This window comes from Oncorhynchus gorbuscha, linkage group LG25 (genome assembly GCF_021184085.1).
Source record: "Oncorhynchus gorbuscha isolate QuinsamMale2020 ecotype Even-year linkage group LG25, OgorEven_v1.0, whole genome shotgun sequence".
NCBI classification, from domain to species: Eukaryota; Metazoa; Chordata; class Actinopteri; order Salmoniformes; family Salmonidae; genus Oncorhynchus; species Oncorhynchus gorbuscha.
In genome coordinates this window covers 10197421-10218598 of record NC_060197.1, presented here as the reverse complement: position 1 = coordinate 10218598, position 21178 = coordinate 10197421, and the positions used below count along the sequence as shown (strand labels likewise).

Below are 21178 nucleotides of genomic sequence, written 5' to 3'. Positions count from 1 at the left end.
GGAGTAGGAAAAGGGGGAGAACGAGGAAGGAGAGAAAGATCGTTCTGGTTGCTGTTTCAGTGTATCCCATCGATTGTAGGCCACCTATGGAGCCTAAATATGAGAGAGTGGAAGGGAGGAGGGGCTGTGTATCTGGGCACAGAGGAGAGAGAGGGAAACACTTTAAATGGCAAAAAAGATCAGGGAACCCAAAACCTCTCAACTATCCCCCCACACCACTCACACGCACCATAACCTCTCGTCCAACAACAGCAGGCCCCCCCACCCACACTTGCTCAACTCGCTCCGAGAATGTCATATTGTGTGTGTGTGTGTGTGTTGCATGGAGTTTGTTAACGTCTATGAGAGAATGATCTCCCTGAGCTTCTCTTTGCATTCCTCTGACCAGGAGAGCAAAAAGACAGACGCAGAGAGGAGGGGGGGGGGGACAATGTAAACAAGACGAATGGGTTGGAATTTGCACACGACTCAGAGTCCGGGTTCAAAGGTCAATAACTGAGGATAGAGGCTGACGTGCTAGGAGTGAGTATGAGAGGTGCGTAATGTGGCTGCAGTTTGAATTGGCCCCCAGTTCCAGACGAACTACAGGGCAATCTCAGACCACTTTCACCAATTAAGTCCAATCACACTTGGCTATAAGTGGCTAGTTCTAACTGTATTAGTGAATTAACAGTCATTTGCTATACAATTAGAAATAAAGTGTATTGGGAAAACATTGATGCCTGAGGCAATTATTTTGTGAGCATGTAGATCAATGTGTCTTCACATTCACTCAGACCCAGGGTCATAGCTGGACCTGAAGTGGGTCTGTGAGAGTAACGTCTGTGAATCTGCTAGACGTCTGTCAAATGTCTGTCTGTTGAGCATCTGTGGTGTGTCTGAAGTCAGGGGTTGTGTGTATGGAAGGGTTATGGAGGGACACGACTCCTTTCTAATCTTTCTCTGGTCGTCAAGGCAAAAAGGTCAGGGGTCAACAAACAAGCCAATTAGAAGTGGAAATCAATCTAAGTGCAAAAACAAACTTTGAATGGATAAAAGTGTAGCAGTCGCTGCACACAGACACACGGAGACAGTTGCTTTATGATCGTTCAGGATTTATTTCAGGAGAGAAAAAAACTAAAATCAGTCATTCTGGCCTCTGTCGTCGTCATGGTAACTGATATGTGCACATGATTGTCGAAGGCATCGGATATACAAGCCCCATAACAGAAGGTCATCACAGCACAGTAAGAGTGGCAGGGAAACTCACTCTGCCACACAAAATGGAAGGTGGTGTCTGCTTAACGAAGTAGGAAGAAAGTTGCCCCTTACCACTGATACAAGGTCAGATATTTTCTCTTCCCCCTAATGGTTTAGGTTCAGATCAAAGGAGGATATGCTGATCCTAGATCTATGGTTGTTAGTATATCTATTAGTTAGGGTTCAGATTGAGGGAGGATATTCTGATCCGAGATTTATGTTTGAGTTAGTATCTAATGGTTAAGCTTTAGATTGAGGGAGAGTTTTCTGATCCTAGATCTGTGGTTAAGGGGAACATCTACCAGGAGTCGTTAGTGAGAGACCGCCACACAAGATGGAGGTTTGTTTTGGTCACATGCAGCGTAAATATGGCCCATTCCCCGGGCTCTGGACCTCACAGGAACCCACAGGGAGATGCAGTGGTCCCCAACAATACTCTGCTCTCTATGGACACATTGATCTTCTTCTTTAGATACAGATACAAACATCATACAATGGCATATAAAAGTTAATGCAAACACTTGTGGAGGTGGATTTCTTTAAGCACTTTTCAACATGCTTTGCATTTCATCTTCAGAAAAAAGTGTTGCGATGCATTGTGGGATTCTTTTCTCTCTCATGACAGCTGATCATGGGCATGTGTTTAGGTGTGTTGGGACGCCTGTTGCCGTAGTGTCAGTGAGCAAAGGGGGTAAAAGTGGACGACCGATGACTTAGTCAGATACGTGTAAAAACCGCACAGCTCCATAACAGTGGATGTCGTATCAGTCAAAGCTTCAACGTTTATACACATTGCAAACTAAAGCCTGAGTTTGCTTTTAAATTTAAAATGGTTTTATTTTGTATTTTCTTTAGTCGGATATTGTTTAGAATATTGATGGCGTCGTCTCCATGGTAACGCCGTAGATGGCAGTTACTGAGTGTTCAGTACGGTATGCTCTGAATATCATGGTATCAAAGCTTGGTGTGGTGCGGGATGGAGGTGTGGGGGGCTGTAGCTAATTTAAAACACATTAAACATTCCAATGAGAATACAAATCAACCCCCCACACACAAACACACACACACGCACGCCCGCACTGCACAACATTCGCATAGGTTATCTTACAAATTAGCATTAATATTCACAAGACGTTTCCAACAAATATATCCATTCATATCAGAAAACAATACATGCTTGCCTCGATTAAAATAAATAAATTAACAAAAACGGAGCCCTAAAGTAAAGCCCACCCACCCCCTAAAATAATCCAGTCGATGACATCACACTTAATGATGGTTGACCCAGCACCACGAAGCCAGATAATAATACTGCACTTTGACCTCTATATGTAGTCTATATGCAGGGCTGTGTCTGGCCATAGTCTGGTTAGGGGACTCTGGTGTCGTGAGCGTAACAGTCCCAGTGTTGGGTGAAACTTCTACAGTATACAGTGAACTGGTCTTAAAGAAACTAGAAAGAAAAAGAGAGGGAGAGAGGGGAGGGGTGGGACAGAGAGAAAAGGAGAAGGTAAGGGGGACAGAAATAGAAAACATCTGGTCTTCTGTCATCTTTCTCCAGATTATCAGAGTTCAGTCCTTCGTTTCAAAACAATTCATTTCTCAGTGGGAATCGGCCAGGGTTGCAGGTCTAGCTCATAGCTAACCATCAGTTAATCAGTGTCCACATATTCTGTTTCAACAGTGCTTTGGCTAGACATTACAATGACATAAAGGGATCGTTGGACTTGCATCTAACTGTGTAGACAAACCTATGCTCGCGACCGGTTTCTACAGCAACAAGGGTCACCACGGCGCCCAGTCCAAATCCCTGAGAATTTGTGTACTGGGTGCCGGTTGATGATGTCATCACAATGATGGCTCTTGTGGTGAGGTCATGGCTTTGTAAAAGGGATGGGGGTAGAGACAACAGCTCCACCGTCTTGGATCCTGGGAAACTGATACAGTACGTCAGGGTTTCCCCATGCTTACACGACACTACAGAGATGGCTGCTCTTTTTCATGGGCTTTTTCTGAGGCACATTTGGAAGTGCCTGGTTTCCCACCTGTAGCCCCTGATCTTTAGGATGGGAAACCCCACAGGTAACTAACCGGTGATGGTTCAAACTTTAACAGGGGGAATCCCTGTCCAGCACTCTCCGACTCCATCCCAAACCTGCAGTGTGTTCTATAATATATTGTATATGCGTCCCATATAGGGTGGTCATTATAAAAGTCTTATAAAGTAAGACAATAATTAAACATAGTGCATGTTTCCCTTAACAAATAATTTGTACAATGCTCTGACCCCATTTTGGGTATTTTAAAACTGTTTACAATCTCCATTCTCTGTCTGATAAATTCACGTAGATGAAGAGTCTAACTTGGTAGCTGTACACACATTATCTAGGTCTGAAACCGCATCCAAACCTCAACGTGCAAATAGATAAAGCGCTGAGACATCAATCAACAGTCTTATGGTACTTTTAAAGCACGTCTTAAACACAGGCGCGAACATAAACATGGGGGAGAAAGCGCAAGAAAACACAAATGAAAAATTATCCAGTTGGTAACTGTTAACCCAGAGGATGAAGACAAGAAAATAAACAGAATTTAAAAACTCACAAGTAGGACCTTCTAGAAGATGCCGGAAAGACTACAGGGAAATTGAGTTTGACTGACGTAGACAACGCCCAATCCGACAGCAGCTTCTGAAAACACACCCACTTCACTCATCATGGTTTCGGACAGAAACAAACACTCAAAATGTAAACCAATTAATAATGCTCTCGGAGTGGGTGTGGGTCCACAGAGTCGACACAATGGGCTTGTCCAAGGTGAGTATGGCGTGTTGTGATTGGTGCAATGGGTTTAGAGTCCTCTGCTCTCCCAGTCCTCCCAGATGCAGCGTGGGGGAGGGGCAGGGCGGGGGGGCAGGCTGGGTGGGGGTAGTAGGGGCACGGTAAGGAAGGGGAGGGTGCGGTTTTCACCCCTCTCTATCTCTCACAGCGCCGTAGCCTCCCAGCTGGTCCCCCGCGGGACCTGGCGTCACTTAGTCTCTGTTAGTACCGTGGCAACAGTGGATGGGTGGGGTCGGGCGAGCTCCGCCCCCGCGGAGGGGACAGAGGAGGCTGCAGACGCCAGGCTGCAGGGGGTGGGAGTGGCTGGGGCACCTGGGGGGAGAACAGAGGCTATGAACACACAGTCAGAACTAACAAACTGGTAGTTGGTGTTTACTAGTTCATGGTTTGTGTATTTGTGTGGATGCATACTTGTCCACTTACAGTCCTTGTGAGGCGAGTCCACAGAAAAGCTCTTCATAATGGCTGCATTAGGGTTCTGGCTCAGAGTCTGGCTTGGACTCAGAGAGGGTTGAGTAGAGCTCTGGCTAGGGGTCTGGTTGGGAGTCTGGTTGGCCTGGTTCTGGTTGGCCTGGTTCCGTTGGTTCTGCATCTGTGCGGCCCGGCTGTTAGGAGGGTGAGGGTGAGAGCTGTCCATGCTCTGGCCCATACTGCTGCTCAACTGCAGTCTCCTCATGTGTCGCACCACTGCAGTGGCATTGAAGGCTTGCTGGAGAGGGAGAGAGAGGGAGAGAGAGAGAGGAAGAGAGCGAGAGAGAAGAAAAGAGAGCAAGAGAAGGAGAGAGAGAGAGGGAGAAAGATAGAGGAAGAGAGAGAGGAGAGAGAGAGGAAAGAGCGAGAGGAAGAGACCAGTGTATGATTTATAAACACTACATTAAATAAGCAATCATTCAGACACACTCGGACACTTGAATGACACTCAGACATTTATTACCATACATGCAAACGTACCCTCCATTTGCTCTTGGCAAAGTTTTTCCTGATCTGCCTGCTCACAGACTCGTGGATGTTCTTGCAGAGGGCCGTGTCCCCAGCGATCCTGAACACACACACACACAGACACTTTAACATCCCATAATACCCACATGAGTGTGTGTGTGCGCGTTTACCATCAGTGTGTTCTCTCACCATGGGTGCCTGAGGGCCTGGTCACAGGTGAAGCGCTTCGCCGGGTCTTTCTCCATCAGACTGCCGATAAAGTCTTTGGCTGTGAAAACACACGAGGGAACAGTAGCTCACACTCATCACAACATACACAAACAGTCCACAGTTCAAGGCACATGGTTTCCCACACTCCCTAGCCAGTGTACCGAACACCTGGACGAAGCCTCCGCTCTCTTCCATTTACTGGTTAGACTGGAGAATATAGGGTTCTCAGATCAGGTCTGTGATGACCTTTTAAAAACACAAATTCCAAGAGGACGACGTCACAGCATAGAGAAAGTAGCTATGGTGGTGTGGTGTCCATATTTGCCAGACGGGAGGAAGAAGAGCTCTGTCTGAAGGGGATCACTCATTCCATTAGACACGCACACACACACACACAGCTTACCTGAATCAGATATGTCGTCCCAGTATGGCGCGTCGAACTCGTAGTCTGCTTTGAGGATCTGCTCAAAGAGCTTGGAGTCATTCTCATCGTAGAATGGAGGATAGCCGCACAACCTGCAGACACAGACAGGAAGTGAGCTCATAAAAAATTAAAAAATGAACATGCATTCACTTCCTACTTCAGGGAATCGTTTCCTTTCAAGATGATAATAGAATAACATGATGACGAATGAGACAAATGCTGGAACAACTATTCAATTGATAACAAACTGACAAGGTGAATGTAATGTATCCGAAACCTTTTCTCTGTCTGCTCTCCTAACCTCATCCTGGACTAATTGAACTTCTTGTGGCAAAACGATTTCCATAGAAAACATTAGCCGCCATTATGATCGAACCTCATTAAAATGCCTTCCTTCATCGAGAAGCTGTTCTGATGTGGCCGCAATGAGCCTTCTGTTTTTGTGCTTTCACATTTGGTTAAAGACTTGCGCGCCATTCCTCCGCAGGAGCCGGAGCGATTATTCCACCTGATTACCTGATGCGATCTCGTCACACCTGAGGAGAGACCCAACCAGGCATGCCGAGCTGGATTGTGTGGAGGCGCTCGGAAATCGGCTAACGAGTTCCGAGGCCCGTGCTAATGGCTAAATGACAAGACGGGAGTAGCTCACTGACCACTGGGAACTCACTGAGGAAACATCAAGGGGTCCAACGTCGGGCCTCGACCCAACACTACCATCCACAACTGGATATTATTGGATTTAATCTATTTACTTGAACTCTAAACACATATTTGGTCTAATTTAATATTGCCTAGGCTATTCTCAAGGATGTTTGAGGACTACTTATTGAACATACAATCATTCAAAGTTTAATCCACCAGCTGGACTCACTACCTCTGTGAACGCTGTTTCTCAGACATTTATTTATCCTCCCCATGTGTACAGTAGAGGTGACAGGAGCACACACACACACACACACACACACACACACACACACACACACACACACACACACACACACACACACACACACACACACACACACACACACACACACACACACACACACACACACACACACACACACACACCTCTAATGACCCAGTGACACCTAGTGAACCTTATATCCAAAGCTGTGTAAGCATGGAGAGTACCATAACAACTACATCTTTAAGGAATACCTAGGATAGGTTAAGTAATCCCTCTCACCCCACCCCCCCTAAGTTTTAGATGCACTATTGTTAAGTGACTGTCCCACTGGATGTCATAAGGTGAATGCACCAATTTGTAAGTCGCTCTGGATAAGAGCGTCTGCTAAATGACTTAAATGTAAATGTAATAAACAGACAGAGATGGATAAACAGGTGAAAATAGAGAAGAACAGAAGGATGTCTGAGCTATTGGGACGGGAGAAAGAACAAGGGAAGAGGAGAAGGGTGAGAGATAGAACCAGAGGGCAGAGCCTGCTTTGCACATCACAGAGCGACAAACCATTGAGAGCCAAGAACAACACAGAAAGGGAGAGGGGAGCAAAAATGAGGAACAATGAGGTAACTCACACCTTTCAATCGTTCTCACAGCCTTTATTGTTCCATTGCCCCTATTCACCCTGTCCCTAACGATAAACTCTAACCCCTATTCACCCCGCCCCTAACCCCTATTCACCCCGCCCCTAACCCCTATTCACCCCGCCCCTAACCCCTATTCACCCCGCCCCTAACCCCTATTCACCCCGCCCCTAACCCTGAACTCTAACCCCTAACACACACACACACGCCTGGAACTCAGTCAGCGAGAGCTGGAACAGACACAGCGCTAAATCTGCCCTCTGACTCAGAGGTTGTCCACACACAGACAGAGGGGTGAAAAACAAAAAAGAGAGACATGTTGAAAAGTCTGTTTTTTCTCCTCAGAAGCACTATGTCCATACATGGTGACTGAGCAGAGCAGAGTGTAGCAGACCAACATCTGGCTCTGATGAAAGGAATAGAGAGAGGCATGATGTTGTGTCATTCTCCATTACAAAACACACAACCATCCACGCACACAGACAAACACACACGCACAATAAGTCAAACGTGTGTGCGAACTTGTGAAATGCAGCTGCACTCTAGAAGGATCCAAACCAAGGCCCTCAATATAAAGCTGTGAAATCTGCCCTCATGGCATTGACTGGGTATGGGAACACATAGCATGTCTGTAGGAGTTGTACAATTGACTATAGAAACTTACAGGATGTATGCAATGACTCCGATGGACCAGCAGTCCACTGCCTTACTGTAGGGCTTCTGAGCAAGAACCTCTGGAGCTGAGAGAGAGAAAAAGGAGAGAGAGAGACGAAGGGAGAGATGTAGAGAGAGGGGGATGAGACGTTGATGACACAACTGGAGACAGTCAGAGATGGAGAAATGGACACAGAGACGTGTTCTCCCCCTGGATTACCCTGCTGTCAAGCCCAGAGCTGGAGCTCATCCTATCAGAGGCCGTGACCCCCCCCCACACCCCCGTGGGCGATTATCGAGACTGAGAGAAGCCTGTCCAGACTAATCAATGATAACAGCCCAGCCAAAATAGAACTGAGCTCACCCAAACAACGGTTGACAAACAGAACAATATTGAAGACTGAGGTAAATACAGATCACAGGAAACACGCACACCCACAGACAGTCAGGCACTGTGTGTGCTGGGCTGAGCGTATATTGCGTATCTCCTCTGACAATATGGCCGACGTGTGTGTGTGTGTGTTTGTACACAGTATGTGTATGCGTGTGTCCGCTCTCTGATGGTGGGCCTGTCCAAACCACAGAGTCTGGTCTTAATTCAGCCAGGCGCTAACCCTGGGCTATTCATACCACAGGAATGCAGGCTTCTCAATGCCATCATCCAGTAGCTGCTATATTTAGCAGCATTTCTAATGCAGCAACCGTCACATTGCAGCCTTTTAGAAAAGCCCTACAGCAGATGGGGAGGGAGGGATGGAGGGATGGAGGGATGGAGGGAGGGATGGAGGGACTAAAACTGCAGTGGCCTCATCTGAAGAGATTGTGGGATAGAGGGAGGATGAGACACTTCCAATGTCATTAACTTCTCTAGGACAGGGGGCAGCATTTGTAATTTTGTATGAAAAGCTACTCATCCCCAGAAGATAAGATATGCATATTACTGGTAGATTTAATAGAAAACACTCTGAAGTTTCTAAAACTGTTTGAATCATGTCTGTGGGTATAACAGAACTTATGTAGCAGGCGAAACCCAGAGGACAAACCATTCAGATGTTTTTGTTGTTTTTGAGGTCACTCTCTTTTCAATGGATTTTCATTGGGAATCCAGATTTGTAAGGGACTTGCTTGCAGTTCCTACCACTTCCACTGGATGTCACCAGTCTTTAGAAATTGGTTGAGGTTATTCCTTTGTGTAATGAAGAAGTACGGCCATCTTGAACGAGGGTCACTTCATGTGTACTGTTTGATAGAGGCGCATGACCAGAAAGCATGCTTCAGTTTGTTTTCTTCCTGTATTGAACACAGATTATCCGACTTCAATTTATCGATGATTTACTTTAAAAAATACCTAAAGTTGTATTACAAAAGTAGTTTGAAATGTTTTGGCAAACTTTTGAGATATTTTGTAGTCACGTTGCGCAAGTTGGAATCTGTGTTTTTCTGGATCAAACGCGCCAAATAAATGGACATTTTGGATATATATGGACGGAATTAATCGAACAAAAGGACCATTTGTGATGTTTATGGGACATGTTGGAGCCAACAGAAGACGCTCGTCAAAGGTAAGGCATGATTTATATTTTTATTTCTGTGTTTTGTGTCATGCCTGCAGGGTTGAAATATGTTCTCTCTTTTGTTTATGAAGGTGCTATCCTCAGATAATAGCATCGTTTGCTTTTGCCGAAAAGCCTTTTTGAAATCTGACATGTTGGCTGGATTCACAACATGTCTAGCTTTAATTTGGAATCTTAAATGTGTGATTTCATGAAAGTTTGATTTTTATAGGAATTAATTTGAATTTGGCGCTCTGCATTTTCTCTGGCTTTTGGCCAAGTGTGACGCTACCGTCCCACATATCCCAGGGAGGTTAATGAGCAAGGTGTTGTTTAGCTGGCCTACAGTACACCGACTATAGTTCCCGATGGATAAACTTAAACAAGTGTCTGCTAACTGACTTGCATGTGGATGGAGGGGCGTGGACAGGAGCCGGCAGATAAGACGTCAACATGATGAGTCTTCAGAGTGTCTGACTACCAGAGGCACCGTCCTACAAGTCAACATGATGAGTCTTCAGAGTGTCTGACTACCAGAGGTACCGTCCTACAAGTCAACATGATGAGTCTTCAGAGTGTCTTACTACCAGAGGCACCGTCCTACAAGTCAACATGATGATGAGTCTTACTACCAGAGTGTCTACACACGTCAACATGATGAGTCTTCAGAGTGTCTGACTACCAGAGGTACCGTCCTACAAGTCAACATGATGAGTCTTCAGAGTGTCTTACTACCAGAGGTACCGTCCTACAAGTCAACATGATGAGTCTTCAGAGTGTCTTACTACCAGAGGCACCGTCCTACAAGTCAACATGATGAGTCTTCAGAGTGTCTGACTACCAGAGGTACCGTCCTACAAGTCAACATGATGAGTCTTCAGTGTCTTACTACCAGAGGTACCGTCCTACACGTCAACATGATGAGTCTTCAGAGTGTCTTACCACCAGAGGCACCGTCCTACACGTCAACATGATGAGTCTTCAGAGTGTCTTACTACCAGAGGCACCGTCCTACAAGTCAACATGATGAGTCTTCAGAGTGTCTGACTACCAGAGGCACCGTCCTACAAGTCAACATGATGAGTCTTCAGAGTGTCTGACTACCAGAGGCACCGTCCTACAAGTCAACATGATGAGTCTTCAGAGTGTCTGACTACCAGAGGCACCGTCCTACACGTCAACATGATGAGTCTTCAGAGTGTCTGACTACCAGAGGCACCGTCCTACACGTCAACATGATGAGTCTTCAGAGTGTCTGACTACCAGAGGCACCGTCCTACAAGTCAACATGATGAGTCTTCAGAGTGTCTGACTACCAGAGGCACCGTCCTACACGTCAACATGATGAGTCTTCAGAGTGTCTGACTACCAGAGGTACCGTGCTAAACGTCAATGTGAAAGGTTCTGTCATGGAAATAATGTAAACATCTGTGTCTCTCACACACTCTTGACAAGATGAAAAAGCACACACACACACAAACTAACACTTAAAGACACACATGCAAAAACAGTGCCAAGGCTACAGTATATAAATCCCCATGTGTGGCACAGAGTTGACACACACACACAGCCAGGGCTACAGTATATAAATCCCCATGTGTGGCACAGAGTTGACACACACACACACACACACACACACACACACACACACACACACACACACACACACACACACACACACACACACACACACACACACACACACACACACACACACACACACACACACACACACACACACACACACACACACACACACACACAGGGCTACAGTATATAAATCCCCATGTGTGGCACAGAGTTGACAGCCCTCTAGCGCGTAGTGAACTGCAGTAGAGCGCCCCGCCATGTTGGCCGTCTGACTCAGTCGCTCTGCTAAAAAAGGGGAAAGCAGGCGACTGGGGGCAGGGTCTGTCAGCGTGTGATAAGACCTTCTTACTCCAGAGGCAGGATGTCTGTGTGTGTGAGCTGCACACAGATGCGCCCTCCCCCATTGCACGCACATAATTAAAGCAGTGGGATTTCACCTACAGTATACTGTATTATGCAGTGTGTCATTTATGTAAAGCACAGTGATGGCATCACACTCAGTAAGAGTGAGCACTTAGACAATGTAGCATACGACTTTGGAAAGGACGGTAGACCAAAACCCCCAAAATACTTGCTCCCAGCATTAACATTTCAGTAGCTGACGACACAAGGTATATTAACAAGTGGCATTAACTTCTAAGTCAGGACATTTAAGGTTATGGGGTGGGGGGGGCATCTCTTCTTACCCACGTATCCCGGCGTTCCGCACGCGGTCGACATGACATCCCCGCTGCCCTCCATCTTGGACAGACCAAAGTCACTGATCATGATCTTAGACTCGTCCTGGGGGTTAAAATACAGCAGGTTCTCTGGCTGGAGAGAGCGGACAGAGGGAGAGAGCGAGCAAGATGGAGAGAGCAAGATGGAGAGATGGAGGGATCGTGTTAACCACAAACGGAGCTCTCCCATCCTTGGATCTCTACTTACCCTGAACCTACTGTAGATAGAAAACCGTAATCATTTGTATGGTATGTTCAATAGTACTCCCTGACGAAGGCCATGCAGCCAAAATGCGTTGTAAAAAAATAAATAAAATATAAACTGTTTCTATTGAAAATGCCATTCTAATAAAGCCATTTTAATTAATTATATGAAGAGTACCTTAGTCCTCCTTCCGTTCTTTTTTGTTGTTGTTGTGTTGTTGAAATTTTACCCCGTTTTCTCCCCAATTTCGTGGAATCCAATTGTTTAGTAGCTACTATCTTGTCTCATCGCAACAACTCCCGTACGGGCTCGGGAGAGACGAAGGTTGAAGGTCATGCATCCTCCGATACACAACCCAACCAAGCCGCACTGCTTCTTAACACAGCGCACATCTAACCCGGAAGCCAGTCGCACCAATGTGTCGGAAGAAACACTGTGCACCTGGCAACCTTGGTTAGCGTGCACTGCGCCCGGCCTGCCACAGGAGTCGCTGGTGCACGATGAGACAAGGACGCTAGGCCAATTGTGCGTCGCCCCACGGACCTTCCGGCCGAGGCCGGTTACGACAGAGCCTGAGCGCAAACCCAGAGTCTCTGGTGGCACAGCTGGCGCTGCAGTACAGCGCCCTTAACCACTGCGCCACCCGGGAGGCCCTCCTTCCTTTTTGATGACCAATTTACCCCGTTTACCAAAGAGCACCTTCTATCTACCAAAATGTACTATTGTGTACCTTAGTAGCGCTTCCCTTCCTCCTCTTTCTACAGTCTATAACCCTTCAACACAGTACAGTTATGTTGTCGTCTGTTTTATGAGGCCGTATGACCGTACTCCTCTCTCAGTGGAGTCCGCTATGTGGTATATTTCACAGAAGCCACTGCGTGTTGTGACCCGCATAAATCACAAACGCAAGCTGCACCTCACCACCGCAATGAATCACGGCCCATAAAACACAAGTGACACGCTCATGTCAAAATGCAGGGGGGAGTAGACAGGGTTTGTGTGTGTGAGTGTGTGTGTGTGTGTGTCACCGTCACCTTCAGGTCTCTGTGGACGATGCCCAACTTGTGGAGGTAGTCGACAGCGTCTAGCACCTGTCTGATGAGAGTACTGGCATCTTTCTCTGTGTAGAACCCCTTCTCCACGATACGGTCAAACAACTCACCTCCCGAGACTCTGTGACACAGACAGAGAGGGGGTCAGTAAACAAGGTAAGTAAAACAGACACAAACACACATCTGGAGGGAACCGGTTATCATGAGACAGATCCACTGAGACTTAATTTAGGAGCTATACGAATCTGCCTCCATTCAACCGTATGCGTGTGTGTGTGTGTGTGTGTGTGTGTGTGTGTGTGTGTGAGACACACGTGTGTACCCCACAGTGGGGGTATGCTTTGACCCATTCTAACCCGCCGCTCCACTAAACTTAACCCTTCATGCCCCATACTATCACGACCAATCAAAGTGCACCATACAGTCTAAAACTAACTGTATAGGGAGAACTGTAGCAGAGAGAGAGAGGACAGGAGATGGGAGGGAAACAAAATCTAAAACAAAGAAACTGAGAAAAAAGGTGCCTCATTTTTCTCAGATCATAGATTCACACAGTGGAGGATAGCTAAGCTTCAGACTGTGTGTGTGTGTGTGTGTGTGTGTGTGTGTGTGTCAGACGGTGCCCTTGCTGTTTTACAGGTTTGTTTTAAGACTCTAAACCAGATTGTTTTTTTTTAAAGCGCCAGAACAGCCACAGGCCAGAAGCTGAACATCCCAGAACTTTCCTCAGTCCTCAACAGCTAGCTGGCACAGGGCAGTATAGATTGCTGCTAAGCACTGATCTAAGGACAGATTTGTAGTCTGTCCGGCCGTCCCTTATGGTTATGGAAAGGGTAAACTGATCCTGGGTCTGCCACTAACAGAACAGCTCAGTGCACTGGTCATTAGCTTAGTGGCACTCCGCTGTATCTGAGCAGGGTGTCGTCACTGCGTAGCACTGCAGAGAACCTTTGTAAATACTGGAGGTCTCTGGCTGACTGTCGGGGTAAAGTAGCTTTCTGTCACATTCCACCACAAGGGGGAGTAGCCAACCACTCATCTCTAATAGTGCCACAGTCCGTAAAGACTAGTTCTGAGGAAGGGATTAAAATAAATAAATGTAATTCAAATTACTCTATATTAGGTTTAACATGCTTTAGAACCAAGAGAGAAATTAAAATGCCTAGTATGTACGGTAAGAAGATTAATGAGGTAGAATCTGTCTCTTATGACTGGTCTCCGTTTGTACTGACAAGCACAATATGGAAACAACGGAGGAAGGACATTTTGCATTTCCACAGGTACACAGCTCCCTCTCCTGGTTCCTGTATTGACCCCACCGACTGTTTCTGTTGTCTCGCGCTCTCATGTTTGACATGTCCCCTGAAGGCATCTGGCTGCAGTCCTCGTATATACTCTATTGATAAACAGACAGCTGACCTTCAACAGAAAGTCATGTCACGCCAAGGACTACCAGGAAGTACTGTTTTGATCCACTGATGTTAGTACTTTCATATTGACCCAATAAAGTCTCTCTCTCGGTGCCCCTGTGTATGGCGTTTGGGAAGCAAATGTACTGTACCTTCTTCCTCAGTACGGAGTTGACAGACGGTGCAGCAGGAGCCTGAGGGGCTGCTCCTCTCCTCTGATCCCCATGGGGGCGCTGTAACCATGATCCTTACTGGTATTCCGATTAAACCACACACTGAACCGTAAACAGCCTCAACTAGAACTAAATACTGATCTTGGATCAGCTTAAATCAATCACAATTCTAACCTTAACCGCCATAAGATACAAACATAACTGTCAATCTACAATAACAGCCTATACTACACAAGATGGACCAGTTTCACTGCACCTCTCATTACTGCACTGAGGGAGATTGAGCATAGGGTCAAATAAACTCAGCAAAAAAAGAAACGTGCCTTTTTCCAGACCTTGTCTTTCAAAGATAATTCGTAAAAATCCAAATAACTTCACAGATCTTCATTGTAAAGGGTTTAAACACAGTTTCCCATGCATGTTCAATAAACCATAAACAATTAATGAACATGCACCTGTGGAACAGTCGTTAAGACACTAACAGTTTACAGATGGTAGGCAATTAAGGTCACAGTTATGAAAACTTAGGACACTACACTAAAGAGGCATTTCTACAGACGGAAAAACACCAAAAGAAAGATGCCCAGAGTCCTTGCTCATCTGTGTGAACGTGCCTTAGACATGAGGACTCCAGATGTGGCCAGGGCAATAAATCGCAATGTCCATACTGTGAGACGCCCAAGACAGCTCTACAGGGACACAGGACGGACAGCTGATCGTCCTCGCAGTGGGATACCACGTGTAACACCTGCACAGGATCGGTACATCCGAACATCACACTTGCAAAACAGCTATAGAATGGCTTCTACAACAAGTGCCCAAGTTACACCAGATAACACAATCCCTCCATGGGGCGGTGTGTCACAGTATCATCGGACTGAGCTTGTTGTCATTGCAAGCAATCTCAATGCTGTGTTACAGGGAAGACATCCTCCTCCCTCATGTGGTACCCTTCCTGCAGGCTCATCCTGACATAACCCTCCAGCATGACAATGCCACCAACCATACTGCTCGTTGTGTGCGTGATTTCCTGCAAGACAGGAATGTCAGTGTTCTGCCATGGCCAGCGATCTCAATCCCATTGAGCACGTCTGGGACCTGTTGGATTGAAGGGTGAGGGCTAGGGCCATTCCCCCCAGAAATGTCTGGGAACTTGCAGGTGCCTTGGTGGAAGAGTGGGGTAACATATCACAGCAAGAACTGGTGAATCTGGTGTCGTCCATGAGGGGGAGATGCACTGCCGCCCCAAATGCAGCTGATGGCCACACCAGATACTGACTGTTACTTTTAATTTTGACCCCCCCTTTGTTCAGGGACACATTATTCCATTTCTGTTAGTCACATGTCTGTGGAACTTGTTCAGTTTATGTCTCAGTGGTTGAATCTTATGTTCATACAAATATTTAGACATTTTAAGTTTCCTGAAAATAAATAGTTGACAGTGAGGATTTTTTTGCTGAGTTTATGTTTTTCGCTGAAACCACAGAGATTTGCATTGGATGAATATTGAATACACACACACACGCACGCACACACACACACACACACACACACAGTGTACATTCTAATGAAGTTTCTGAAAAAAAGGAGATAAGAAATTGCTAATCTGCTCTGCTCTCGCTCGCCCTTTCTATCCTCTCTCCCTCTATATCCCCACGCTCCATCTCTTCTCTCGCTCTCTCTCCTCTGCCAACAGTGACTTTTTTCCAGCCAAGACGAGCGTGGCAGGGGATGACAAGCAAAAGGCTAAGCCACACACACACACACGTTGGCTGGACATAACGGTGTGGTAGTGACGGAGGAGATGGGCCACCATCCTGCGGGATTACGTAACCATTTGCGTAGGGAGACCATGGCAATCAGACAGGAGCCAAATCTACTTCCCTTTCAATACACACACACCATACTGCAGGCACACACACACTCAATCATCTTTCCATTCAGTCTCTCTTTCTTGCTATCACGGTCCCTTCCTCATCCCTTTCTCTACCTTCACCCCCCCTCTCTCGCTCTCCCTCTCTGTCAGAACAGTATCAGGTTGTCCCTTTATCTGAGTGTAATCTGAGCTGTACAGTGACCCTGTGTGCTCCTGTGTAGTTGTCTGGCTCAGCAGTGTCAGACACTGCAGTGCAGTGGTTGTCAACTAGATTCAGCCGCGGGATGATTTCTGTCGATGAGGATGGAACATAATTATAATAATTGATACACTGCAAATTGACCACAAATAAGCCCCAAAAATATATTATTATTTTAAAATAACAATAGTTTCATTCCTTGATTACATTGAGACACGATCACATCTCTTTTTTATTTGTGGGAATACGTTTCCTAAATGAAACCTAAATTCCTGGTGATTTTACAATAGTTTTTTCCCCAAAAAACTAAAATGCCGCGGCTCGCCTGTTGCTGACCCTTGCTGCCATGTTTTCTACAGTAAGGTAGTGGTGTGAAGGTGTTTCTGACCCTGCTGTAGTGGTTCCTACAGTAAGGTAGTGGTGTTGCTGACCCTGCTGTAGTGGTTCCTACAGTAAGGTAGTGATGTGAAGGTGTTTCTGACCCTGCTGTAGTGGTTCCTACAGTAAGGTAGTGGTGTGAAGGTGTTGCTGACCCTGCTGTAGTGGTTCCTACAGTAAGGTAGTGGTGTGAAGGTGTTGCTGACCCTGCTGTAGTGGTTCCTACAGTAAGGTAGTGGTCTGAAGGTGTTGCTGACCCTGCTGTAGTGGTTCCTACAGTAAGGTAGTGGTGTTGCTGACCCTGCTGTAGTGGTTCCTACAGTAAGGTAGTGGTGTTGCTGACCCTGCTGTAGTGGTTCCTACAGTAAGGTAGTGGTGTGAAGGTGTTGCTGACCCTGCTGTAGTGGTTCCTACAGTAAGGTAGTGATGTGAAGGTGTTTCTGACCCTGCTGTAGTGGTTCCTACAGTAAGGTAGTGGTGTTGCTGACCCTGCTGTAGTGGTGTGAAGGTGTTGCTGAATCAAATCAAATCAAATCAAATCAACCACTACCTGCTGTAGTGGTTCCTACAGTAAGGTTGTGGTGTGAAGGTGTTGCTGACCCTGCTGTAGTGGTTCCTACAGTAAGGTAGTGGTGTTGCTGACCCTGCTGTAGTGGTTCCTACAGTAAGGTAGTGGTGTGAAGGTGTTGCTGACCCTGCTGTAGTGGTTCCTACAGTAAGGTAGTGGTGTGAAGGTGTTGCTGACCCTGCTGTAGTGGTTCCTACAGTAAGGTAGTGATGTGAAGGTGTTTCTGACCCTGCTGTAGTGGTTCCTACAGTAAGGTAGTGGTGTGAAGGTGTTGCTGACCCTGCTGTAGTGGTTCCTACAGTAAGGTAGTGGTGTTGCTGACCCTGCTGTAGTGGTTCCTACAGTAAGGTAGTGGTGTGAAGGTGTTGCTGACCCTGCTGTAGTGGTTCCTACAGTAAGGTAGTGGTGTTGCTGACCCTGCTGTAGTGGTTCCTACAGTAAGGTAGTGGTGTGAAGGTGTTGCTGACCCTGCTGTAGTGGTTCCTACAGTAAGGTAGTGGTGTGAAGGTGTTGCTGACCCTGCTGTAGTGGTTCCTACAGTAAGGTAGTGATGTGAAGGTGTTTCTGACCCTGCTGTAGTGGTTCCTACAGTAAGGTAGTGGTGTTGCTGACCCTGCTGTAGTGGTGTGAAGGTGTTGCTGAACCTGCTGTAGTGGTTCCTACAGTAAGGTTGTGGTGTGAAGGTGTTGCTGACCCTGCTGTAGTGGTTCCTACAGTAAGGTAGTGGTGTTGCTGACCCTGCTGTAGTGGTTCCTACAGTAAGGTAGTGGTGTGAAGGTGTTGCTGACCCTGCTGTAGTGGTTCCTACAGTAAGGTAGTGGTGTGAAGGTGTTGCTGACCCTGCTGTAGTGGTTCCTACAGTAAGGTAGTGATGTGAAGGTGTTTCTGACCCTGCTGTAGTGGTTCCTACAGTAAGGTAGTGGTGTGAAGGTGTTGCTGACCCTGCTGTAGTGGTTCCTACAGTAAGGTAGTGGTGTTGCTGACCCTGCTGTAGTGGTTCCTACAGTAAGGTAGTGGTGTGAAGGTGTTGTTGACCCTGCTGTAGTGGTTCCTACAGTAAGGTAGTGGTGTTGCTGACCCTGCTGTAGTGGTTTCTACAGTAAGGTAGTGGTGTGAAGGTGTTGCTGACCCTGCTGTAGTGGTTCCTACAGTAAGGTAGTGGTGTTGCTGACCCTGCTGTAGTGGTTCCTACAGTAAGGTAGTGGTGTGAAGGTGTTGCTGACCCTGCTGTAGTGGTTCCTACAGTAAGGTAGTGGTGTGAAGGTGTTGCTGACCCTGCTGTAGTGGTTCCTACAGTAAGGTAGTGGTGTGAAGGTGTTGCTGACCCTGCTGTAGTGGTTCCTACAGTAAGGTAGTGGTGTTGCTGACCCTGCTGTAGTGGTTCCTACAGTAAGGTAGTAAGGTAGTGGTGTGAAGGTGTTGCTGACCCTGCTGTAGTGGTTCCTACAGTAAGGTAGTGGTGTGAAGGTGTTGCTGACCCTGCTGTAGTGGTTCCTACAGTAAGGTAGTGGTGTTGCTGACCCTGCTGTAGTGGTTCCTACAGTAAGGTAGTGGTGTGAAGGTGTTGCTGACCCTGCTGTAGTGGTTCCTACAGTAAGGTAGTGGTGTGAAGGTGTTGCTGACCCTGCTGTAGTGGTTCCTACAGTAAGGTAGTGATGTGAAGGTGTTTCTGACCCTGCTGTAGTGGTTCCTACAGTAAGGTAGTGGTGTTGCTGACCCTGCTGTAGTGGTGTGAAGGTGTTGCTGAACCTGCTGTAGTGGTTCCTACAGTAAGGTTGTGGTGTGAAGGTGTTGCTGACCCTGCTGTAGTGGTTCCTACAGTAAGGTAGTGGTGGTTGACCCTGCTGTAGTGGTTCCTACAGTAAGGTAGTGGTGTGAAGGTGTTGCTGACCCTGCTGTAGTGGTTCCTACAGTAAGGTAGTGGTGTGAAGGTGTTGCTGACCCTGCTGTAGTGGTTCCTACAGTAAGGTAGTGGTGTGAAGGTGTTGCTGACCCTGCTGTAGTGGTTCCTACAGTAAGGTAGTGGTGTGAAGGTGTTGCTGACCCTGCTGTAGTGGTTCCTACAGTAAGGTAGTGGTGTGAAGGTGTTGCTGACCCTGCTGTAGTGGTTCCTACAGTAAGGTAGTGGTGTTGCTGACCCTGCTGTAGTGGTTCCTACAGTAAGGTAGTGGTGTGAAGGTGTTGCTGACCCTGCTGTAGTGGTTCCTACAGTAAGGTAGTGGTGTGAAGGTGTTGCTGACCCTGCTGTAGTGGTTCCTACAGTAAGGTAGTGATGTGAAGGTGTTTCTGACCCTGCTGTAGTGGTTCCTACAGTAAGGTAGTGGTGTTGCTGACCCTGCTGTAGTGGTGTGAAGGTGTTGCTGACCCTGCTGTAGTGGTTCCTACAGTAAGGTTGTGGTGTGAAGGTGTTGCTGACCCTGCTGTAGTGGTTCCTACAGTAAGGTAGTGGTGTGAAGGTGTTGCTGACCCTGCTGTAGTGGTTCCTACAGTAAGGTAGTGGTGTGAAGGTGTTGCTGACCCTGCTGTAGTGGTTCCTACAGTAAGGTAGTGGTGTGAAGGTGTTTCTGACCCTGCTGTAGTGGTTCCCAGTAAGGTAGTGTGAAGGTGTTGCTGACCCTGCTGTAGTGGTTCCTACAGTAAGGTAGTGGTGTTGCTGACCCTGCTGTAGTGGTTCCTACAGTAAGGTAGTGGTGTGAAGGTGTTGTTGACCCTGCTGTAGTGGTTCCTACAGTAAGGTAGTGGTGTTGCTGACCCTGCTGTAGTGGTTTCTACAGTAAGGTAGTGGTGTGAAGGTGTTGCTGACCCTGCTGTAGTGGTTCCTACAGTAAGGTAGTGGTGTTGCTGACCCTGCTGTAGTGGTTCCTACAGTAAGGTAGTGGTGTGAAGGTGTTGCTGACCCTGCTGTAGTGGTTCCTACAGTAAGGTAGTGGTGTGAAGGTGTTGCTGACCCTGCTGTAGTGGTTCCTACAGTAAGGTAGTGGTGTGAAGGTGTTGCTGACCCTGCTGTAGTGGTTCCTACAGTAAGGTAGTGGTGTTGCTGACCCTGCTGTAGTGGTTCCTACAGTAAGGTAGTGGTGTGAAGGTGTTTCTGACCCTGCTGTAGTGGTTCCTACAGTAAGGTAGTGGTGTTGCTGACCCTGCTGTAGTGGTGTGAAGGTGTTGCTGACCCTGCTGTAGTGGTTCCTACAGTAAGGTAGTGGTGTGAAGGTGTTTTAAACCCTGCTGTAGTGGTTCCTACAGTAAGGTAGTGGTGTTGCTGACCCTGCTGTAGTGGTTCCTACAGTAAGGTAGTGGTGTGAAGGTGTTGCTGACCCTGCTGTAGTGGTTCCTACAGTAAGGTAGTGGTGTGAAGGTGTTGCTGACCCTGCTGTAGTGGTTCCTACAGTAAGGTAGTGGTGTGAAGGTGTTGCTGACCCTGCTGTAGTGGTTCCTACAGTAAGGTAGTGATGTGAAGGTGTTTCTGACCCTGCTGTAGTGGTTCCTACAGTAAGGTAGTGGTGTTGCTGACCCTGCTGTAGTGGTTCCTACAGTAAGGTAGTGGTGTGAAGGTGTTGCTGACCCTGCTCTAGTGGTTCCTACAGTAAGGTAGTGGTGTGAAG

The 21178-nt window shown here is 47.0% G+C and overlaps 1 protein-coding gene across 1 annotated transcript in view; it reads right to left on the bottom strand.

Moving 5' to 3' along the window:
• Positions 1-1076: 1076 nt before the first annotated feature.
• The window catches only part of camk1da (calcium/calmodulin-dependent protein kinase 1Da), a 113529-nt gene continuing 93427 nt past the window's right edge, over positions 1077-21178 (bottom strand). The window contains exons 4-11 of the mRNA XM_046328889.1: positions 12959-13097; positions 11687-11813; positions 7868-7943; positions 5632-5744; positions 5208-5286; positions 5031-5118; positions 4503-4788; positions 1077-4391 (exon numbers count right to left, since the gene is read on the bottom strand). Coding sequence (XP_046184845.1) covers positions 4267-4391; positions 4503-4788; positions 5031-5118; positions 5208-5286; positions 5632-5744; positions 7868-7943; positions 11687-11813; positions 12959-13097 — 1033 coding nt within the window. The 3' untranslated portion in view covers positions 1077-4266. The remainder of the gene's footprint in view (positions 4392-4502; positions 4789-5030; positions 5119-5207; positions 5287-5631; positions 5745-7867; positions 7944-11686; positions 11814-12958; positions 13098-21178) is intronic.